At 41.2% G+C, this 24,369-nt stretch overlaps 1 protein-coding gene across 1 annotated transcript; it reads left to right on the forward strand.

Annotated features, from left to right (window-relative positions):
- The first annotated feature begins 1,010 nt into the window (after positions 1-1,010).
- Positions 1,011-21,160, forward strand: tmem38b (transmembrane protein 38B). Its single transcript, XM_080794420.1, has 6 exons — positions 1,011-1,446; positions 13,985-14,141; positions 15,986-16,170; positions 17,103-17,190; positions 17,408-17,525; positions 19,832-21,160. The coding sequence occupies exons 1-6, from the start codon at positions 1,323-1,325 to the stop codon at positions 20,099-20,101; spliced, it is 942 nt and encodes a 313-aa protein (XP_080650546.1). The 5' UTR covers positions 1,011-1,322; the 3' UTR covers positions 20,102-21,160.
- The last annotated feature ends 3,209 nt before the right edge of the window (positions 21,161-24,369 follow it).

A 24,369-nucleotide genomic window follows, 5' to 3' on the forward strand; every position in this document is an offset into this window, starting at 1 on the left:
GAAAAAAAGTATCTATAGGCTACTGGCTGCAATGTAGAACTACACTGTTACAAGTACATTAAAAATGTACTTGAGTAAAACTAAAAATATCCTACAAAAGTATTGGTATCAAAATGTACTTAAAGTAGGCTACCAAAAGTAGAAAGTACTCATTATGCAGAATGTCTCATTTCAAGTTTTCAAAAGTATAAATCTTTTACTCCACTATATTTGAAAATAGCAAATCTACAAGCTCACAATGAGTCACATTGCGACACATTATGAGCTTGTAGATCTGATATGATCAAATGGCCAAATTAATATAGGGCTGAGGTTATGTTAATGTTATGTTATGTTAATCCAAATCTACAAAGTAACTAATAACTAAAGTTTTCACATAAATGTAGTGGAGTAAAAGTACAATATTTGCCTGTGAGATGTAGTGGAGTAGAAGTATGCCTACTGGAAATTGTACAAAAAAAGTACAGTACTTCAGTAAATGTACTTTATATAGCCTTGGACGAAGACTAGTGCCAGATATATCTTTGATCGAGTCTGACATTCAGACATTATGTCCATTTATTAAGTTAAATACATGGTGTATGTCTGAGACTTACACCATTTATTTAACTTAATAAAATAGGCTACATTTCTGACAGTCTTGGTACAATTCTAACTTTACCGTGACACCCTAAATAAATCATAATATTACATAGTATCATTCTCATTCTACTTGCATTACAGTAGCCTAGGCTAAACAATTCTCATGCTTTTTTTTTACCAATGATTAGTGATACGTACGTACAACAAACACACACACACACACACACACACACACACACACACACACACACACACACACACACACACACACACACACACACACACACACACACACACACACACACACACACACACACACACACACACACACACACAGGGCGGGTTTGTGTTAGTTGATCCAATCACAACAGCCGCTGCTGTGCTAGTAGCTCCACCCCCGTCACATCATCATCAGCGGTATGGCGGAACACGTAGCAGGAATTCCGTAATGTATCTCCATCTATGCGCTCACATAAAGGTGTGATGTGGTCCATGGAGGCGACGCACAGGTCTGTTGCCCAGCGACCGGAGCAGAACTCGGGGCTTCATTAGCCAGCTTTTGACCATTTACCATTTCGGCGTTGATTCAAGCCTGCATACACAGCTGCTGCTAATAAGACTCTAATTCCGTAGCGTACGTCCGTCAAGCCTGTCAACAGCTTTTTTTTTTTACAGCATCATAACACAACAGCGGACGGCAGACTGCACGGTTTACAGACAGAATACGGACGATCATAACTATGGATTTGTTCGGGATGCTGAACTTGGACGAGCTGTCCCACGGACTGTCCAGCCTGTCCATGTTCCCATACTTTGACATGGCGCATTACATCGTGTCAGTCATGGCTTTACGCGAGCAGCCAGGTGAGCAACATTATGATGCTAACTAACTTCGAAGTGATGGTGAATTGATCCACTTATATTTAGTTTAGTTCAAATCGAATTGCCTAGTATATACCGCCTCTGCAGCTGTAACCGGTCTCCACTCTCCTTTATTAATATATTGTTGAATATTCAAATGTCTCTTCTCTACCTTCTGAACAAGGCATGCTGTCATCATTGCAGTGTTATTTTATTTAAAAAATAATAAGTCTTGTTTAATTTGAAGCCAAACTGTATCTTCTATGTTCAGTATCACTATCCTCCAGTCCTGAACAGTACACTATCTGTTTAAGAATTTAAAACTAAATCACCATGGTGCACACAGTTTTGTTTAGAGTTTGCCTGCCCTTAAGTAGTATGAAACAATGACTTGCTATAATAATTTAGCTTAATGCACTGGTTCTCAACCTGTGGACCGGGTCCCACTGGTGGGCCAGGAGCGTTTTGCAAGTGGGCCCCTATCTCTCGTCCATAGCTCTAATGCAACGGCAGCAAGAGCAGTAAGGATATGGACCAGAGCTAGTGGGCCCCCAAATAATTGGCAAAACTCTATTTTTAATGATAATATTAAAAACTAATACTTAAGAACTTAACTACGGTATACTATAATGTTAGTTCCATTGATCATTAAAATAAACATGTTGTAAAAATGAATGTGCTTGGGTGATCCAGAAAAGGTTGAGAATCACTGCCCTAATGCATAATCAAAAATCAAAATGACCTGACTGTGTGAGAGAGAAATTAAAATACTTTATAAGACAAACGTCTTTAAGTACCTTCCCTTATAGTAGTGGCCTGAAGATGACCCTGATGAAGGCTCTATTATAGCCGGAACGTGTCGTTTTTAACTTTTGCCTAGCTAAGCCATGACATTAAAGGCTTTTTAAAACTCAACTGAGCGGAGACCTGTTGTGATGTCTCACACTTGGATGTCAGCCCACTACTACAAGGGAAGGAACTTAAATATGTTAACCTACTATTTGAACCCTCTCCAATGAGCACCTGTTTTCAGTTTCTGATAACTACGGACCACGCTTCCTCTTCTCTCTATTCAACTACGTATAAGTTTCAGCTTGTTCAAACACTCACCCAGGGCCATTATGTTAAGTTATTTTGAGCAAACTTGCTTTGTTAGTTACTGTGTGATTTCACTTCACTACTGACATAAACTACAATAACTAACAGACAAACTGATTAGGTATGTTGAGTGAAACAAAAATGCCTGCACGTAAATTATTAATCAGGTCTTGTGTTCAGTTTGTTTGAACTTGGAGAAGCAATAAAATCAAAAGCTCCACTTCAAATAGCATAACTCTGAAGTGTTTCAGGCCAAAGATAGGCGAGGTGCCAAGTAGTGTTGTAGTCGAGACCACCTGGTCTCGTCTCGAGACCGGTCTCGAGACCAAATTTTCGTGGTCTCGGTCTTGTCTCGGTCTCGCGCTTCTCGCCTTTTTTTGTCTTGTGGTCTCGTCTCGGTCTCGCGCCTCATTTGTCTTGGTCTTGTCTCGGTCTCGCGCTTCTCGCCTTTTTTTGTCTTGTGGTCTCGTCTCGGTCTCGCCTCTCATTTGTCTTGGTCTTGTCTCGGTCTCGCGCTTCTCGCCTTTTTTGTCTTGTGGTCTCGTCTCGGTCTCGCGCCTCATTTGTCTTGGTCTTGTCTTGGTCTCGGACTTATTGTCTCGGGTCTCTTCCCCCACCGAGACCACTCGAGACGAGATGCAAAACGTTCTATTATATCAACCCGATCGCAAGGACTGAGAGTGTGAGAGGAGCCCATTCACATTAATGAATTAAAGACAGCTGTTAAGGAGAACAGTGCTGCATGACGTTCATACAGGTCCAAAGAAGAGCACATGTTGATGTTATTATGATCATTCTATCATGAAATTATATCAGCCTCAGGCAATGGGCTTAAATAAAAAAAGTGTCGGCCGGGAGGCGGAGAGTTACGCACGGCATTGACGGCAATACGCATGCAGCGCCCGGCATACAGCCTGGCATTTTCATTTCAATATATTCTACCAACAGTGCAAGACTGCAAGCTTTCTTTTTGTGTTGTAAGTTGTAACTTGTAGCCTGTAGTCGACATATGTATGAACTATGAAGCATCGCCTCGGTTTAGTTTCATCATGAGAAGAGTAAAGAACCACCACCTACCTGACGTTACATCTATACCTAAAGTAAACTAAAATCCATCCATCGTCCACCTTATGTGATCATGTCTTGTCAGGCTATAATAAAAATGATCATAAAAACAATCCTTTGTTGTATAACGTGCATGCATGCCTCATTGACATTGTTGGTTCACTACCGATTTATTTACTAAAAGGCTCAAACAGCAGCAACCAAAACCAACTAATAAACTATTGTTTTAATTTGAAGGTGAGCCATAGCCCATAGCCATTAATCTGAAAGGTTTTGGTCGGAAACTGTCAAACTGACAGTGACGGACAGTGTGACAGGTGAGGTCACAGTTCACAGGTTAATTCAGTGCATGCGCAATGCACATGGTTTAATTTGGGGGAACAACAAATGTACTGGTCAATAAGATGTCGGCTAATTCAGCTGTTATAAGGTTTGGCTTTGTGGAACACAAAAATTACATTTTCAAGGATAATGGGGGGAAAAAGCACAGTGCAAAGTGCAAGTTTTGTGGAAAATCATACTCTGAGACGTCAGGAAGAGGGAAAAATAGTCTTGGTCTTGACTCGGTCTCGCCTCGCGGCAGTCTCGGTCTCGACCCTCCTAGGTCTTGGTCTCTGCCCCCTAGGCTCGCATCGGTCTTGGTCTTGGTCTCGACCCTCCAGGTCTTGGTCTTGGTCTTGGTCTCGGCCCCATAGGCTCGCATCGCTATTGGTCTTGGTCTCGGTCTCGACCCTCCAGGTCTTGGTCTTGGTCTTGGTCTCGGCCCCCTAGGCTAGCAGCGGTCTTGGTCTTGGTCTCGGTCTCGACCCTCCAGGTCTTGGTCTTGGTCTTGGTCTCGGCCCCATAGGCTCGCATCGCTATTGGTCTTGGTCTTGGTCTCGACCCTCCTAGGTCTTGGTCTTGTCTTGGTCTCGCTTTAGGTGGTCTCGACTACAACACTAGTGCCAAGTGTATTATGTCACTTCGATTTTAGCTGGAGGGACAGGTGGACTTTTTACTGGGAGGGCTGACCTTAGACACACGTGCACGTGCACACACACACACACACACACACACACACACACACATGCACTCATCAGTCCATTGTAATCCCAGTATTCTATTTTTGAACATGCTTTGAAAGGAATCTAAAACTCTGTGGCCTTTTAACCCTCTGTCCTCAGCTCCCATCTATCTAACTATCTACACAGAGTATGAACACTAAAAATACTACTTCAGTAGTTCAGTGACACACAATTCATAGCCTCACATCACCAAGTGTGTTTGTGTGTAATAGCACATATAGACACTATAGACTGAGTATAGAGCGTCGCAGTCTCGCCCCCTACCAGGGCCCAGGAAATGATTCTCCGTTCATTTTCCTCATATACTTTTCAAAAAGTATTTATTTAAAGACCTTTTAAGCGTCGTACAAAGCCAACTCTTGTAGTGACAACAAACACAATTCTTTGGGCAAAAAAAAGAATTGGAAGAAAAAAAAACACTTTTTTTTTTTGTTGTTTTTCTTCTTTATAATTATTTGTTTGGTCCAACATATTGTGTTTATTGTCATGATTTGTCACAACTCGAGTTGGCTTTGTCTGCGGCGTAACTGTCTTTAAATAAATACATTTTGAAATGTCTATGGGAAAAATGCATTTGGAATCATTTCCTGCGACGCTCTATAGGGCTGCTAAGGGACTACTTTTCAGGGGCGATCATTTGGCGAAAATAGTGCATCTGAGCTTGCAGATGTGCTATTTTCACCAAGAGATTTGATGTTGACAGGGAAAAACGAGTGCATCTAGTATAGAGCCCTGGGGGACCCCGGTCTACTAGTAAATATACAGATCGAGTTTGAGTGCTTAAATCTGTTTGTAGGTATTCCACTGCGCTCTGACCGTGGTATGTTATAGTTCTTCCCTAGAAAGGAATGTCACAGGCTGAAAGTATTCCTCTCGTATCCGGTATTTAATCTAAGTGTGTGTGTGTGTGTGTGTGTGTGTGTGTGTGTGTGTGTGTGTGTGTGTGTGTCTTTTTAAAACTGGCAGTCAAAGGCTCAATATGATGTCACAAACATGACTTCAGAGATCCACAGGGAAGTGAAGTCACTCTGTATCCCATCTTGTATGTTCAATAGAGTGCTTCATCTTGAATTTCAGAGAGATGGAGGATTGAAGTAAGCATTATGTTATACTTTAGCTAATGAAAAATAGCAGATCTACAAGCTACGAGCTTGTAGATCTGCTATTTTTGAAAAATCGTGACAATGCGGCACAGATCTTTGAATATGTATTCTTTCAGAGTGAACATTTTCTTATTTCGACGTCAGGTCTAAATGGGTTAACTACTGAGCTGGTTGTGTTAGTAGAATGATAACTGTGTGTAAAATGGTGACATGAGAAGTACAATTAGTAGTCATATTTCCATCAGTTAACCCCATCGTCATGCCAGAAAGGACACAACTAGCATGTTATGGTTTCTTTAGCAACGTCCCTGTGGACTAGAGACGATGTCCACAGATATTGGAGATGTGAAATTGACATGTGAGGAGAACAAAATGACAGACGGAATGTAAACGAAAGACATACAAAGAATATCATTACATTTAAGTGAAAGTTTTGAAGAAGTTGTGAAAATGAATGATTGTGAATGACAGGTTGGAGATTTGTTCTTGTTTTGAATTATACTGTACAGCACAGTGCCCATCTTGTTACTATAACAACCTTAGAACAGGTTCTCAAAGGTTACTGGACAAGTCATGTTTATTTTGCAAGTCCAATGAAATTATGGTTGTCATAAAGAACTTCACAAAAAGGACATTGTGTGCTTTATGTAAAGTACTTTATAACACTTACTTCCCTTTGTCACGATGGAGAAACGCTGAGAAAGATCTAGGTTAGAGTGGCTGGATGGTAACCGCAAGGTTGCCAGTTCGAACCCAGGCTCCCCCAGAGTTGGTGTAGAAGTGTCCTTGAGCAAGACACTGAACCCCAGTTTGCTCCTGATGTGCTGAATGTGCGGGTTCCGCCGCCATCGGTGTATGCATGTGTGTGAATGGGTGAATGTAATGCCCATGTATGCACAATCTATGTAAAGCAAAATGCACCATTTACCAATGGAAAAGGTACTGAGTGCTAATGTATTATTTTGGGGGGCATCACTTCGATCCCCGGCTCCTCCTGGCAAGACACTGAACCCCTAATCACCAGCAGATTGGTGCCTTGAATGGTTTCCTCCACGGTCAGTTGTGAATGTGTGTGATTTGGTGAAGTAACGCACATTGTCAAGTCACAAGTGTACTGTCAACCACTTTGGATAAGGGTGCTATATAAATGCAGATGCAGCAAGTCCAGGAAAAGGCGGCTGGAAAGGAATAAATGAAGTTAAGAAACTGCTTTAGGCAATTGAAATGCAGCCTTGAACACTCTTTGCAGAGAGAGGGAGAGAGTGAGAGAATACTGGAGACAGTCAGAGCAGCAAACTAATGGGCTGTGTTGGATCTGGTCTCTGTCACACTAACATTTGAATTGTAAATGTTTCTTTTCCAAATGCAAACACTGGAGTCTAACCATCCTTTTAGGATCTTGATCATGCTGTTGCTTCATTTGGAGCCTGATAATAACACTAGCACTGTATGTATGGATTAATTAAAATATATTTATATATAAATAAAAACAACACATTTAAATTCCAAGTCTGCACAGGGCATTCAGATACTGGGTATTCATGTGTGGTTTGGGCTTAACACTTACTGACTGTATGTGCAGGTTTATAATGGGATATAGGGCCCAAGCCTGTCACAATAGGAGTTTTGGATGTGTGGTCACAACAAATAGAGTGCTTTCTTTTTCCACAAACAATGGATTGGCACCAAACATTTAACCTTTCCATGGTTTCCAATGTAGGGAAAGAAGAATCTCACACTTAGAAGCAACTGGTGAAATTGTTGCATGTGAAAGAATATGTCCACATTATTCTGCTTTATAAATCTGTTATTCCACAGATTTTATGTGAGTTAGCATTTTATACTATTACTGTATGTACTGTAAAATGATGCCGTTCTATTTCTTTATCGAGGATAATACTCAAAACGAATAATCAAAATACTTTCAGTTTAATTATATTATTATATGGGTTGAAACATTAACAATATAGGCTGTAGTAATGGAATGTATTTTTTATTAAAAAGGGAAATCAAAGGGATTTATGTTTCATGTAGTATATTAAAGCAAATATTTTAGTGAAAATGTTCTGAGCCATTTCACTTTGCATTAGTGTAATTGTACCTGCAGTACCAGTTTAAAGGCCTGCCAAGTGGCCTCTTCATGTAGAAGAGCTTGTCAGTAAATGGAATGATGCTGACTGAAGGTGTTGTCAGTGCAACTATCTGTTACTATTTAGCCTAAATGGTGACCTAGTGAACCAGAGGCCAACAGCTGCCATTAGACATAAATCCAAACCACATGAACCATGTACTTAGTTTAAGTGGTTAAGTAGGGACCGGTGTGCCAGAGGGCTCTATACTTGGCCTCCTCCAGTTTTGGCTCTACCAAATATTTTCACCAAAAACGGTGCATATCTACAAGTCAAGCTCGTTGTGAGATTGTAGCTCTGCAGTTTTTGCCGACTGTGCTGTGCGCCTCAGAATAGGGAGGCTAGTACACGTTACGGTTCAAGTGGTTACTTACTTCACAAGGACTAACTGCGTGTACACTTCTTGTGGCATATATTGTATAAAATTGTGTTGCACTTTTTCATAGATTTCATATCTGTGCTGTTTGACAGCACTGTCATCAGTGTTTCTTAATTTGTTTACATATTACCTTTTCTATTAATATGTTTGATTAATGTTCATGTGTTTTTTTTTGGTATTTAACCTCTGCAACCCTCAATGCATGGCACATGAGCTTGTAGAGCTCAACTTTCAAACATTTAGCAAATGTTTAAAGGTTTTCACCTATGACATGCTGAGTTACTGACACGTTAGGGACACCAAGTTGAAAGTGGTTAAGTCTGTCTCACAACACAAGAGCCTGTGACTGAACGACTACATTGGCTCCACTACTAGACTAGAACACTGTTTCCCAAACAATTGGTCAGGACACATTTGTGGGTCACAGACCAATTTTTATGGGTCACGAAACGAATAAGTAGTGAAAATAGCTGATCTACAAGCTCTTGTAGATCAGCTATTTTACTAGTTTGGGTCCCAAACATCTACCGTAATCTCTCTTTTGGGTCTCGACCTGAAAAGTTTCGGAATCACTGCACTAGGGCAGCAGAAACTAGACCGTTTCTTTTTTTCCTCCCCATTTCCTGAAAAGTAACGGTTTTGGACATGCAAGACTTCACTTTATGTCCAAAACCATAAGAGTATGGACAAACGTGGGTTTAATCTGCGCTGAACAACAATGTGGTGTTTCTGGTTTGGTTACTACAGTAGCATGGTGTCTCCGGCTGTTAAATGTACAAACCAGAACCACGCCCAGTCCCTCAGTGATAAAACAGGAAGTTTGCATATCACACTATAAACAGACATAATATCTGGCAACGACTATACATATGTGACGCAGCGTTTTGATCTCAAGTAGGCCCTCAGTCATTTTTTATGACTGACTTTATGATAGTTGTTAAGTTTTCCAATGATTTTAAGCTTTCCAACTATGTCATACAATTACATACATTGATATCTGAAAATATTTGAAGATGATCTCCCAAACTTTTATCCCCTCAAGCATGAGAGGAATTGTCTTCAGGCTTTTATTGGGAAGATTACCTCAATCTAGAAAGGTGTTTTCAAAGTGCAGAGTCATTAACGAATGACCTTGCCCCTACTGCATTTCACTCCTTGTACCTTTTTAAGTAGTGGTAAATCAACTTTCTTGATTCTTAACACTTTACTTTTGCTGATGTTGCAGGTTTGTGTCTCTATAGACAGGTAGGCCATGTTCTCTTTCCAGTCGCCTCCAGTCATTCCACTCATCTGTACAGCAGTCATGTTATGACAATGCATTAGTTACATCCAACCACTATGGGGGAAGTCTGAACCCTCTGCATGCACACTTTCAACCTGGCCTCCCTATTTTTGAACACATTCACTTTCTCTCGTACCACAATGTATATAGGGCTTAATGGTGGCACACCGTGAAGTCCTATGAATAAAGGATAAGATATGCACATCCCCACAGTTCTTTAAAAACGGTGCTGGGCCAAAAATACTCATGGAAAGAAGGGAATGTCCACACACGATACATTGTATCTAGACTGCTCCTGTCCCATATTTTATTTAACCGACAAAAGCAACACATCGCCCACTTTATGCAAGCTGGCCATAGTGTATTTGTTTTAAGATGCATTGGTTTGGAAAAGGTAAATAAACCATGAAGATTGAGTGACGACACCCACTTTAGGGGTTCAGAACCATGCTTTTGTTGGTTAAATAAAATATTAGAGTTGTCAGTCTATTGTGTGCCGACATTTCCGCCTTTTACACTATAAAGCCCCATCATGTAGGAGTATGTGAAAATACAACCTCACATTCAATTGATGTTTTGCATGATACTAGTTGGCTGTATTGTTTGTGTTATTTAACAATAATTACATGCTTATTGTACCGTAGTCTATTGTATGTGTTTAGATGTGCGTCACTTGATGAAGCTGTACTGCTGTTAGTGCTGTACAAATCAAGTAATTATGAGAAAGGTTTACATTAAATCTGTGTCTTATACATGTCTGCTATGGGTTTTTACATAATCACGTCTGTTATGTAAAGAGATATTATGCAAACATGACAGATGGAAAGATTCATTTTAGCCACAAATGAAATCCACTCCTCCCCCTGGCTTCTGTCTGTCTGCAATCTGTCTGTGTTGCCTCTCTTCTGTCAAATATCTGTCTATCGCACAACACCTCATTCAATCCTCTTAACAGGACAGTGGTGTGTAGTGCAAACCACCCGGTAAGTCTGTATTGGGTCCAGTATGTGTGTGTGTGTGTGTGTGTGTGTGTGTGTGTGTGTGTGTTTCATGAGTGGTGAGCTTTCTTCTGCCACCGAATTGAGAACATGGACTGGCAGTAACCCATCACAATGCAATCAAATCGCCTATTCTTGACATGTGAGATGCGACAATGCCGTACATCAAAGTTTAAAATAAATCATGAGTTACAGTTGGGAGAGGTTGATAGATGCCCTGGTCTGACTGTTCCTCTTCAGGAGCGTGATATGTAATCTGGATTAAATCCCCTCAGATTAGCAGTGTTGCTCTGCATGGCCTCGCTGCATTGGCTTGGTCATGTATTTGAATAGCTGCTTGTGTAACACTTGAGGTTTGTACCTGGCGTTAAAGCCAAACATCTACTGTTTACGTCAAGGGGGAATCCCTCCTCGGCCAGGGGAGATAGTAGGCTTTTGGGCTTCCGGCGGTTGGGTTGAGTTGCTTTGGCCAATGCTGAGCAAATAATTTACTAATGTGCCTGATAGCATTTGTTGGGTTAGGATTGAAATGTGGATACACATAACAGACTGATATTTATGTATCAAGGCTTTTAGTATAAAAGTAAAATAAACCCTCTTTTCACTTACTTGAGAAATGAGCTACACTAAATGGAACTATAATGTGTTGCAGTGGGTTAACTCATTCTTTCATAGTATAGATTTACAGCCATGGCAGCTGTAGTAGGCCTACTCTATATAAATTACATCACACACACACACACACACACACACACACACACACACACACACAGTCATAAACATGGTAAATTTAACATTGGTTATAATGTAATTTGTCAAGGCATGTCTGCTGACTGAGAAGCAAGGACAGGATAAATGAATTCACACACTGGTTTAAGACTCCAAAGAACTGATTACTAGCTCAACATTTCGACCCTTTGCGTCAGTAATTAAAGTAAGTTCTTCAGAGCTATCTGAACGGTGTGTGGATGTTTTATCCTCTCCTTGATTCTCGCCTTGATGTCCAGCACCTGGCCTATAAATACAGGCATAAGATGTGCACACAATCCGACTCCGTGTGCTGACTGAGAAGAACAGGACATGCTAGTAGTTATTTGTCTTGTGGCATTCTCTATGCTTTGGCTGACCTTGTATAATTCTAAATATAACTTAAGCACTGTAAAATTTACACTAATGGCTCCTAATTCATCCTGAGTACTTGTGTGACACGGTCATTATCCAGAGTCTTCCTGTAATAAGGGGGCAGGGGTACAGGGCTGCCCCCTGTCACAGTGTGTTGAGTTGAGTAACATGTTATCTTAACTCACAGGACAGACAGCAGTTTAACTGTGAGCTGTCTCTGGCGTGCACTTTGCACTGAATGTGGTCCAGCCATAGTGCTTCTACTCATCATGTTACTCTCTCTGTCTACTCCATGTTAACCTTGTTAATGTTTATTGTATGCTAGTTTGTAAATATACTGTATAACCGACTGTCGTCATGTTAAAGTTCACAATAACAATGAACAATAGCTTGACTTTGCAGTTCATCTCTAACTCTTCCAAAATAGATATGTATTACACATGTATTAGTTATCGATGGTAACTTGCTAACTTAACCACTTAAACCTTATATACTTCATTGACCAGAGTCCCCCAGGGTTCTGTACTAGGCCCCCTCATATATATTTTCCTCTACACCAAAACCGTTTTTCTTTTTGTTTCATCCTTTTTTAGCATTATTGTATAATATTATTGTATAATAAAACATCTGAATACTGTTTGCAGAAAGTATAATCAATCAATGTACAAGCTTACAGTCACAACACATCACGACATGTTGATAGCATGCAGAGTTGCTTGCTATTTTCACTGACATTTCACCCCAGAATAGGGAACTAAGGGAAGCTAGAGTTCATGTAGTTCATGTTAAAAAGTCTACAGATATAGTAGATATATATGGTACACATTTCAGCAATCATTAATCCACTGTTATCTTTACAATGTTGACACAGTATTGCAAGTGTAAATGCTGTAAACGTGAGATAACATTTACTAAAATGTGGGATTTGTACAAGAGTTCAAATGTCATAAAGCCTAGGCTTGTACTTAAATGTGAGGTGTGTTTGAGCACTTTAACTACTTAAACCCCAGGACTCTGTACTAGGATTCCTCCTGCTTTTGATGCTAATAATTTTTTCGCATTTATCTTTGCCCCAAAAATGGGGATGCCAGGGTAAACCGTGAAAGCACCCATAGTTATTATTGCAGTGGGCCGGTTAGAATAATTGTTTTGGGTGATTTCTGGAGTGACTCTGGCAGAGTAGTATGATCGTCGTCCAGACTGGGATGGCCTTTGTACAAACATGAATTATAATTAATCTCCAAGACACAAATTACATGTACAAATTCCTGCGACACCCATTCCCATAATGTTACCTAATGTGAAATATATGCAAGTAGCCTTGGGGTCCAACGGTTCCCGAGTCATGTGGCCTCCATAGGCTCCTGTTTCTGTAGCGTGAGGTGGCTTGATGTACAAGAACATTCCCCAGCCATGTACAAGTACACCCTCTGGGCATGACGCTAGCAGGGAGTGGGGACATAATAATAATGACTTGAATTTATATAGTGCCTTACAAAATGAAAAACAATCAACCAAACAAACAAAACGACAAACAACTACTGTATATTATGCCATAAGCCTGAGAAAATGGGTGTCTTTTCAAGGCAGCTTTTAAAAAGTCCAGTGTTGGAGGCAGCATGGCAAGTCTATTGGGAGAGAGTTCCACAGGGTCGGGCTGACAACCTGAAGGCTCTGTCCCCCAAGGTCTGCATGTTCATTTTGGGGCCAGAGAGGAGGTCCAAGTCTGTGGACCGCAGGTTCCGTGACAGAGTAGGTTTATGGAGGAGGCCAGAGAGGTACTGTGGAACCCCCAATCCAACCCTTGATGCTGAGTGCAAAGCAGGGAGGCATTGGGTCCAATTTCCTTTTTTGAGTCTGTCTGTCTCTATGTATGTTTAGGGTACCAATAGGGGGTGCTGTTGCACCACTAGTGCTGTTGACCTCCCACTAGTCACAGGGCGCTGATAGGACACTAACCACAAGGCCTCTGACCTCACGATGTGAAATATATTCTGCTATATTAACAAACTGGCATCCTTATTTTGGGCAAAAGGTTTAAAACATTTTACACCCTTGCTACTTGCTACAAGAAATTCACCCACCTACTTGTAATGTGATCGCCTCTCATATCGCCGATCATAGTGAATCAGATCGATTCTCTTTCACTATGTAGAAAATAGATTAATAATGTAAAAGATAATAAAAAGCTGTCTACAGTGGTTAAAAAATAATAATAAACACAAATACATGATAATAACAAGCCGTCTAAAATCCATGATCATTCTAATAAGCCGTCCTTTTGCTGTGGTGTTCTTGCAGGAGCTCTGGAGCTGTCCCGGAGGAGCCCGTTTGCGTGCTGGTTCAGTTCCATGCTCTTCTGTTTCGGCGGTGCCGTGTTGTCTAGCTTGATGCTGGCCGAGCCCCCCATAGCCCCCCTGTCCAACGGCACCAGCGTTCTGCTGGCTTCAATCTTCTGGTGAGAGACCTGGACATTTCAGCCCTAACCCTGTCCATTGTGTGTCCAAACCTACCTGACCCTGTCCCACACTCCAGGTGCATGCGTTTGGTCCGACATACTACAGTCCGACAGGCATTAGTCTGACACACTACACAAAACTCAAAGCTACAGGTTAGTTACCTAGTTACCTAGTTACCTCACAGGAACTTCAGGGTTGGTTTTAACCTGCCACCGGTTTGTTTTAACCTGCCACACATGTCGGGAGCCATGGGTGAGTTTGAACCAGCCACGGGTTAGTTGTAACCGGCCACGCATGTCGGGAGTGACTGTGTTGTCGGACTAATGCCTGTTGGACTGTTGGTATGTCTAACCAACGTATGCACCCTGTTCACTCCATTGTGTCCAATGTTCTGAAACCTAGTGTTTCAGTTCCGTTTTTGTTCTCTGCTCTTTCTTTAGTTCAGTCAGTGGTTTTCCACCTGTGGTTGAGGCCCACTAGTGGGGCTGTGAGGGTATTGCAAGTGGCCCTCAAATAATTGGCAATAGTCCAGATTCAGATGATGATGATATAACGTTGGCATAAAAGAAAAGGTGCATGGTGTATTGTTCTTAAAAGTGAGTTTTCATTGTGATACTGCTAAATGGGAACTTGAAGTATACTAAGTTAATTCAATTGATCCTAGCTGGAACATTATCAATTCATTGAACATGGTCTAAAAATGCACGCTGCCCACCCATCTCGGTTCTCTCAGGATAAACGAACTCTCTTGATTCGATGTACTGACCTGGAAATGTTCTGATTACTGAACTGCACTGACCTGCTGCAACTGGGCAATTCTGTTATTTTTTTGGGTTATTTTTTTTTAACTTGCCGTGCTTCTATGACCTTGCAGGCATATACAAAGGCAAAAAGGATGTAATTTAGGTGGCATATGTAGACACTATAGTTGTACACTTCTATAGTGTATTCTTATAGTTTCATTGTGCAGATATTCTACTATTAGACGGATGTTAGGTTCTTAGAAATATTCATCAAGGATCATAAGTTAGGTATGTATTTGATTTATTACCGCGTGGTGTTCTTGCTTACTGTAAATCACTCTAGATTAAGAGCGTCTGCTAAATTGTAATTTGCATTGTGAGTCATTGGTGTGCACTGGGCTTTACACAAGTCGAAATCTGAGTACTTTTTCCACGTCTCATTTTAGTATAATTGACATTTTATGACCAATTTAGTTCCTTTCTCCAACAGGAGCAGTATTTAGCTTTATTCGTTTTTTTTACTTACTTTTAGTTTGTACTGCTTTTTACTCTTTAAAAAGAGTGAACTAAATCCACCACTGCTTTGACTCTTTTGTTTTCTTTAATGTGAGGCCATTTAGGGAGAGAGAAGTTCAATGAGCTTCACAACCAAATATATGAGGCTTTAGCTCCCTCTTCTGGTGATAAATGGTACTTCTCAAGGATCTCTGCTGGAAAGAACTGTTAAATGGAGACTACCATGTACAGAATGATGTACTGTCAACATAAGGTGCTGAAACCATGTGCTCGCTGGTACATATTGAATGATGTACTGTCAACATAAGGTGCTGAAACCATGTGCTCGCTGGTACATATTGTGTACACGGTATGGGTGGGATTGTGAACTGGACCATTCTGCATAATGCATACTTTTATATTAGAAACTTATAGTAAAGTATACATTTATGTCAAAACCTTTGCACTTTTTACTCAACTAAAAGTTTGAATAAGGGTCATTTTTAAAAAGCTTGTCACAGACTATATATTGCTACCTTTTATCCTAGTACCTATCTCTCTTCCACTCTTTTAATGAGATGATCCATTCTGTGTGTGTCCGTCAGGTACCTGGTGTTCTACTGCCCCCTGGACCTGGTTTACTGCACTGCGGCGCTGCTTCCTCTCAGGCTGGTGCTGACGGGCATGAAGGAAGTGACACGCACGTGGAAGGTCCTCGGAGGCGTCCTCATGGCCCACGGCAAATACCAGGACAGCCTGCTGGTCATGATCACCATCGGATGGGCCAAAGGTGTGTGGTTTACCTTGAAGTGGTCTTTATCGAGACTGACTGTTGACTAACGTCAACTTAAAAGGAAAATAGGGCGCTGTTTTTCCTTTTGCCGATGGGTACCCAGATTGACCTTGAAGCAACGTCGGTTGTCGGTGGTGGGAAAACGGACTCAAATGTTAAAAGTAAAAGTCTGGAATTCAAAATGTAGTGAAAGTACAAAAGTATTGACATAAAAATGTACTAAAAGTACTCATTGTGCATTATTGTGCAAAAATCTTTTGAAAAAGCTGATCTACAAGCTCACAATGTGTCGCAATTGCTTGCAACACATTGTGAGCTTGTAGATCGGCTATGTTCAAATGGCTAATGAAGTGGTTAATGTATGTTATTGTTTTGTAATAATAATCCAAATCTACAAAGTAACTAAAGTTTTCAAATAAATGTAGGATTCAAAGTACAATATTTGGATCCAGGATTTCTGACTCTACTGTTAACTAGTAATAAAGGCAGAAATGCCCTCCGCCCACTGGATCAATTTTAACAGGAATGTCTAGCTCGCTTTTCATCTCTTCCAGTTCAATCAAGAGGGAGAGTTTAACTCTCAGACCGCTGACACACATGAACGTAGGCAGTGCATAATGTTTACGTTATTAGAACACGAGCAGATCAAAGTTTCGTTTGCTCTCCATCATCCCTTTGAAGCCTGGCATTCCATAGCCCGTGGAGACTGATAGTCACTACTTCTGTAAAAAAACAAACTGCCGCAAAAAACTACATTTGATGTCTCCTCGCCACATCTGGCTTGGGGAGCCTCCTGTCTCCTCGCTCTCTGCTCCTCCAAAAGCAAATTAAGTTTTGGGACGCAAACTATTTCCGGGTCACGCTGGAGGACGGGGGAGTATTTGAGTATTGGCATTTCGCTAATGTGTTTCTCTCTCTCCCTTCACAAGGTGCTGGCGGGGGGCTGATAAGTAACTTTGAGCAGCTGGTTCGAGGAGTCTGGAAGCCGGAGACCAACGAACTCCTCAAAATGTCCTAGTAAGTTCTCAGCATTACAGACGGGGGAGAGATTGGCCCGCATGGAAGAAATGACATGTGTGCATGTGTGATGCCAAGCTTTGTAGACGAAACATTCAGTAGAGATATGGCACGCTTGACTCTCAAGAAAATGTAAATATGGCACTACTTCATGTTAAAAAGGTTGCCGACCCTTTGGACACAGCTGCCTTAACATCGTGGTTGTTGTTTTTTTCAGCCCGACCAAGATCACCCTGATAGGGGCAGTGTTGTTTGCCCTGCAGCATACCAACTACCTGCCACTCCAGAAACACCATCTGATGTTGATCTACACCGTCTTCACTGTGGTCAACAAGGTATGTTGCACACTGTCACATACAATATACTGTAGTATACCACTGAGGAGCCAGATGCACGTCCAGCAGAAGGTTGTCCTTCATTTCATCCAGTAGTTTGAGATACTTACATTCGTAGAACGTAAAGATGATGTCACAGACCAATACACTCAACTACAATACTTTGAAAACTTTAGTTACTAGTTACTTTGGAGATTATGATTAGAAAACATACATTAACCACTTCAACCCTTTGGCCATTTGAAAATAACAGATCTACAAGCTCATCGTGAGTAGATCGGCTATTTTCAAAATATTTTGTACACATTTTTAACTTGTGAAATGGGACATTCTGCAATATGAGTACCTTTTACTTTTAGTACTTTAAGTACATTTTGATGTCGCTTTTGAATACGGGACTTCAACTTGTAACGGAGTACATTCTACATACATTGCAGTATTGATACTTTTTAAGTTAAATATTTGAGTAGCGTTGCTGGTAGAACACGATCCTGTTAATAGCCGTTGACAGACACAATCCTGTTAAGAGGTGTAATCTTTAAAGCCCAGTCCAGACCAAAGCTTTGCCTCACAATGACTTGCACCTTGCGACAACTTGTGACAGAATCCCCAAACTGTGGCTGTGCAGTGTGACCCATTTCAGTTTCCACAGAAATATATGTGATAAACGGCAGACTACCTCCACTAAATTGACAGACAGTGACAGACGCATCTAGGCAAGGAGCAGAGATCATCCATATTTGCCTATTATATTATAATAATGTATATCCTAGTCTTTTATGTAAAATTTGAAATAGCACTCTGCTTTTCTTTCTCCCATTCGCTGCTCGCTCTATTTTTCTTTCTCCCTCTCAGCAGCTGCAAAAATATATATATTTGTTTATTTTCATTCATTTCTTTGCTCATCAGTTAAATGTTCTCAAATGGTTTAGAAAATTGATTAGAAAACTCCACTGGCAAGATAACGATAAATCATCGGTAATCTGTGGTCAAAATGTAGTTATTGGCATCGGACCCAAAACAGTGTGTCATTCCTTAGCACTGCAGCTGTGACAAGGACCATTTCAGAGCACATTTCACATAACTTCAGCCTAAGAAATGTTTTGGTCCTGAACTCACTCTAATCATGTGGTATTGCCCCAAGTCTTATCTTCTAAATAACCTTTGTGAGTTTTTGTAGTTGTATCAACGGTGACTCACATTAGCTGGGTATTACCCATAGGGCCGGGGCTTTTGCATCATTTTCATCGGCTTGCATCATTCCCTCTGCTCTCTCTTCTCTGAGAGACCTGTGCTCTTGAATGAAACACTGATAAATCTACCATGTCTTCTGTTGGCCACCCCCCCCCCCCCCCAAACTCTGATCTGTCAAATTAATGTACAGACATTTCATCACATCCAACACTTGTTTCCCCACCTATTTTGTTGTTTTTTGTGTAACGTTCCGCAACCATCAGCAGTCATGATTGCAGCAGTGTCAAGGTGTGTGTGTGTGTGTGTGTGTGTGTGTGTGTGTGTGTGTGTGTGTGTGTGTGTGTGTGTGTGTGTGTGTGTGTGTGTGTGTGTGTGTGTGTGTGTGTGTGTGTGTGTGTGTGTGTGTAAAATACGGAATGAACACGTGGAATGTGAAACTGCCATTATCGTCTCCAGTGGGAAGAAGGCTCCTCAAAGTCCAAAGTCCTGCTAGGTGGACACTCCATTGTTTTCAAGCTCCTAGTGATGGGAGTGCAGACTGTCCTTACAGGGAGTGTGATAGTTCAGCCAGGACAGGGAATGCATATGATAGGAGCAAAATCGATAGATATTATGATTTATTAACCAGCTCAGTGGCCTTGTGATTAGAGTGTCCGCCCTGAGATTGGGAGGCCCCGGCTGAGTCATACCACGGACTATAAAAATGGAACGCGATGCACTCTGCATCAAGGGTTGGATTGGGGGCAAGTCCCTGTGACATACTAGCGTTATTGTCCACGGAGTGTACATCAAGCTGCCTCATGCTACAGAAACAGGAAATATGCTCCTGACCTCTGGGCCTTGGGCCACATGGCTCTACTTAATTTCTTAAACTCATCAGACTGTCATCCAATGCACATACAGTAATAAATATGCAACCTTGGCATGGCAAGAACAGAATTACAATGACTACTCCAACTCTCTCTGACACACACACGCACATGGCAGTTGGGTAGGCCGTAGAGGAGTGGCTGTGTGTGAATCGGAATGTCGCAGTTTGATCCCTGGCCCGCCCAGTCTGTGTTGAAGTGTGCCCGAGCAAGAGACTTAACGCTCTCGTTGTCACCTTCCAGACCAGAATGATGCTGACGGGCTCTTCGGTGTCGCCCTTCGCTGTCATCGAGACGGCGGTCCACGAGACCCTGTTCGCCCGCGGCTCCTCCCCTTACGCCGCTCTGCCCGCCGACGACACAAGCAACGCTTCAACCAACGGAGCTGCAGGTCAGCACAGTCCAGCGACCGCCAATGGAGGAGAGAAGGGCTCCCCCAAGGCCAAGGGCCAGGGGGAAGGGGAGAAGGGGTCCCCCAAGGCCAAGGGACAGGGGGACAAGAAGATTGACTAAATGGCTTCTTCTCAGCTCTAATCGGGGTTCGAGACGTCGTGTATGACGGTTTCTTTTCTTTGGTTTCTTCAAAGTGATACATTTATAGTCACTGATTCTAAACCTTTTCTATCTCACGGACCCCCAGTTTGATGCATGAGTCTGTGGACCCCCGTTTTATACGATTACTTATCTCTGGGACCAGTGATTGTCCGTTTGGCTCCATTTGTACACTGAGCTACAGACCTGTTGGGGACAATTCTGTTCCCCAACTATCAATTATTTAGCTGGGGACCCCCTGGAACCCCCTCAAGCCAGGACCCCTGGGGGCTAGGGGTCCCTGCACACCACTCTGTGAACCACAGGCATAAGTGGCTGTTATTCAACAGCTACTGTATTTCACATATTGAGGGCCTTTTTTACTACCAAAAGAATTGGGGTCTACACTTTCAAAAGGTTTGTGAATGTAGAAATTTCAGTTAGAAATGAAGACCATGAATATAGTATGGCAAAAATATACCCCATGTCTTCTGTGTTCCGTGAAATGTTGAGATCGCAAGACAAATTCAGATGATGTTGTCAAACGTGTTTTATTTGAAATCTTTATGGCATACCATGTATATTCCATACGCTCTATGACGTGAAGCTGTGATTAACTGTGATATACGACGGCCAACAATGCAACAGTTATGTAGCTCAAAAGTTTCTATATTTATACTGGAAGCAAGCTAATACTTTTTCTAACTAAATGCTGATGCATCCTTTTTTACCTCTGGGTTTTGGGGACACTGCTGGTCTATGATCAGGTCTGCTCTTTTCTGTATATATTCTGTTCCAATGTTTCCTGCTCTGAAATGATTCAAAGCATTTTTTTCACAAGAGAGATATTATATATTCTACAACTATTCAGGTGGTTTAGTCTATTTATGCGCGAAGAATTGCACTCATGAATGTGTGGATGTAAAGACTTGAACAATGGAATGCTGTTCTTTCTGCTGTGTTGGGTTTGTTGTGTGGATGCTAAAGGGAAATCGGGAGAGAAAACGGGTTCACATGCACAATAAAAATGTGTCGTCGTGATTTTCAGCCTCTAGCGATTTTTTTACATAATACACTTTACACTACAGCTCTGCATCGTAGCCTCACACCTTGAAGCATTAGACATAAGGACAGACAAATATTACACATTTACAATATTACAATTAGCTTAGCAAATTTCAACCTGGTTTTTGTCTTGTCATTGTTGCTGAAAGTGTTTTCATGTTTAAATGTGACGATTGTGAGCTTATTGGCAATTTTTTCTATTTGGTGTACAATCAATGAAGTCTTCACTGACTAAAATACAAATTAATGATACAAAGATCAAGAATGTATTTATTTAACCAGTAAAAGACACATTGAGACTAAAGTCTCTTTTACAAGTGTGAACTGGCCAAGAGAATAGGCAAATAATGTTAAACAGCTCTGCCAGTAACAACAAATACAAGAATAACAGGGACAGACAACATTTTTAAACACAGTACCCACTACCTAAGAAATGTAATGATAAAATTGAAAGCTACAATCGATACATTATATGTCTCGACTAACGGAGAGAGAGAAAACTACAATAAAGAAGATGGTGCATCTAATTTGGTGTCCAATCCGGTGTCTGCTTAAAGCTACTGTAAAGTGTTGAAAGAACTTAAATGACTCCTAATATTGTGATAGTAATCATTGCTATAGAGTGTTTGTTCAGTAACGGGGCTCTCCCTGTCAATCCAGCTCTTTAGTAAACAGACAATATATTTTCAGCTCGGAATACGAACTGTATCCCATCAGGGGAGATAAGTCATACAGGATACAGGATAAGAAATGAGCAGACAAAACTACTGTCTAAATCTAAACCAACACCAGGGTCTCAATGGAAGAGTAGGGAGACCCCTCCAACCACTGCAAATGTACTAGTGATATTTGTAATAATAGAGATTGGTTAAAATAACCTTTTTATTTGTATTCATCAGAATTGTAGCATGAACTATTCAACCTGGTCGGAACCATGGAGACATAGCATCTGGCTTTCATCACAGACGGCTGTGCTTTGTCTGAAGAAATTAAGACTGAAATGTTGCTCATATGGGCATTCAAGGTCTGGACAGTGGAAATGGCCGGCAATACAGAGTACGCTATACCTGCATAGCTGACGACATACAGTAAACTGAAATCATAAAATGGACCTAAACTTAAGCACCTTTAGACCAAAAGATAATAATGATGGCAATAGTGGTGATGTAAGACTTAAGAGGTGCCATAAAAATAAAAGAAGAAAATAAAAGCATTGACAATCTTCATGATAACTTCCTTGTGAATCACATCTTGATGATGTAATCAAGATGTGATTCACAATGTTAATGATTTTTTACATACCTCCAGTTCTAGGAAACACACACAACAGCTCTAAGGTATATTAATGACATAGTAAACTGTTGAAAATGATTGGTATTCCCCTTTAAGTTATCTAGTTCCGGTTCTATGCTTTGGTTCAGACACTGTATTTGCTCATAAACTCATAAATCATAAACGCCAGTATCTTTATTTATCTTTATTTATCTCGCATTTTTTCACCTTAGGCTCTTCTATCTGTCATTGGATGATGCAAAAACGCCACGCCTTTGTTTTTCCTCAGCTTGATTACGGCAATATACTTTTTTCTGGACTGCCAAAGAAAACAACTGACGGATTACAACTTGTCCAAAATGCGGCAGCCAGAGTTTTAACTAAAACTAAGATGAGAGAACATATTTCTCCAGTTTTAGCTTCACAGCACTGGCTTCCGGTTGTTTTTAGGATTGATTTTAAAATTATTTTACTTGTCTATAATAAAGCTCTCAATGGTCTACGTACATGACTGCCTGCCTAAATATGTCCCGAGCCGCCCCCCTCAGGTCTTCCACTGCTGGCCTGCTCGCTTTGCCTAAAACATTGGCAACTAAAAAAACACGGTGAAGCAGCTTTCTGCTGTGATAAAATATATCACAAAATATGGAATGTTTTTCAACATCATTCAGCTGCTATTTCCCCGCAGTGTGTCCAACCCAAGGTCAGCTGTTTTAAATAATAGAGAACATTGTCGCTGTCGGGCAGAAACCTCGCATCTCCACATTTCAACCTTTTTATGTTTAATTTGGTCACCTAATGCCCTACGAGAGCAGCGAGCTTTATGTTTAATTTGGTCACCTAATGCCCTACGAGAGCAGCGAGCTTTATGTTTCATTTGGTCACCTAATGCCCTACGAGAGCAGCGAGCTTTATGTTTAATTTGGTCACCTAATGCCCTACGAGAGCAGTGAGCTTTATGTTTCATTTATTTGGTCACCTAATGCCCTACGAGAGCAGCGAGCTTGTATAAGATCTGCTATTTTCACCGTTGCTGACCATTCTATTTCCTGAAAAGTACAAGGTTTCCACCCGACAGCGAGAATATCTAAATTGGATGTGAACGTGAGTTGAAAGAGAAATAACTAAATAAGTAAAACTCCACACAGCTTCTGGAGCTATAACCTTCTCCCTTTAAGCTGAAACATTGCATCAGGGTAACATCATCACCTGACTGCTACCTCACCCGTTTAAAAGTTCCTGACACCCCCACCCCCCTCACATCTGTGTAACCTCAGACCTGGACCAGAGCACCCCTGGGAATAAGAACAAAGATGGGAGATGTTCAAACTTCAAAGACAAACTGGGAGCGATATTGCCTTAAATGGTGGTAGTTGACCAGTGTTGATTTCGTCGACTACTAATGCTACGACAATCTTTTTTTGTCGACTACCTTTTTTCACTGACGAAAACTAAATGAAAACTAAGCTATGATGGCTAAGACTAAATATATTATATTTTGTCAACAAATATAAAGTCATTTTGCACTTGTAAGCTGAAAATAGCTGATCTACAAGCTCACAATGCGGCACGCTGCGACACGTGAGCTTGTGTAAAATCAGCAGTTATGATGGCATCAAGGCCCGCCAAAATACATTTTAGTCCACTAAATCAAATGTCGACTAAAATCTTATTTAGTCCACTATAGTCACACAAGACTAACACTAAACCATTCCAGGTGACAAATGTGTCCTTGAAATGAATATCGGTGAAATCACTGCCAGTGCCGTAAAAATCTTCTCTTATGTGGCTTCCTTAATTGGCATATGGGGGTCCGTTGGCTAATGAGTGTCAATTTGGGGGTCCTTGACATGAAAAAGTTTGGGAACCACTGCTCTAAACCAAATATTTTGGCCGGAATTAACCTCACATCG

Source organism: Protomyctophum bolini, assembly GCF_963924005.1.
Source record: "Protomyctophum bolini genome assembly, chromosome: 22".
Lineage (NCBI taxonomy): Eukaryota > Metazoa > Chordata > Actinopteri > Myctophiformes > Myctophidae > Protomyctophum > Protomyctophum bolini.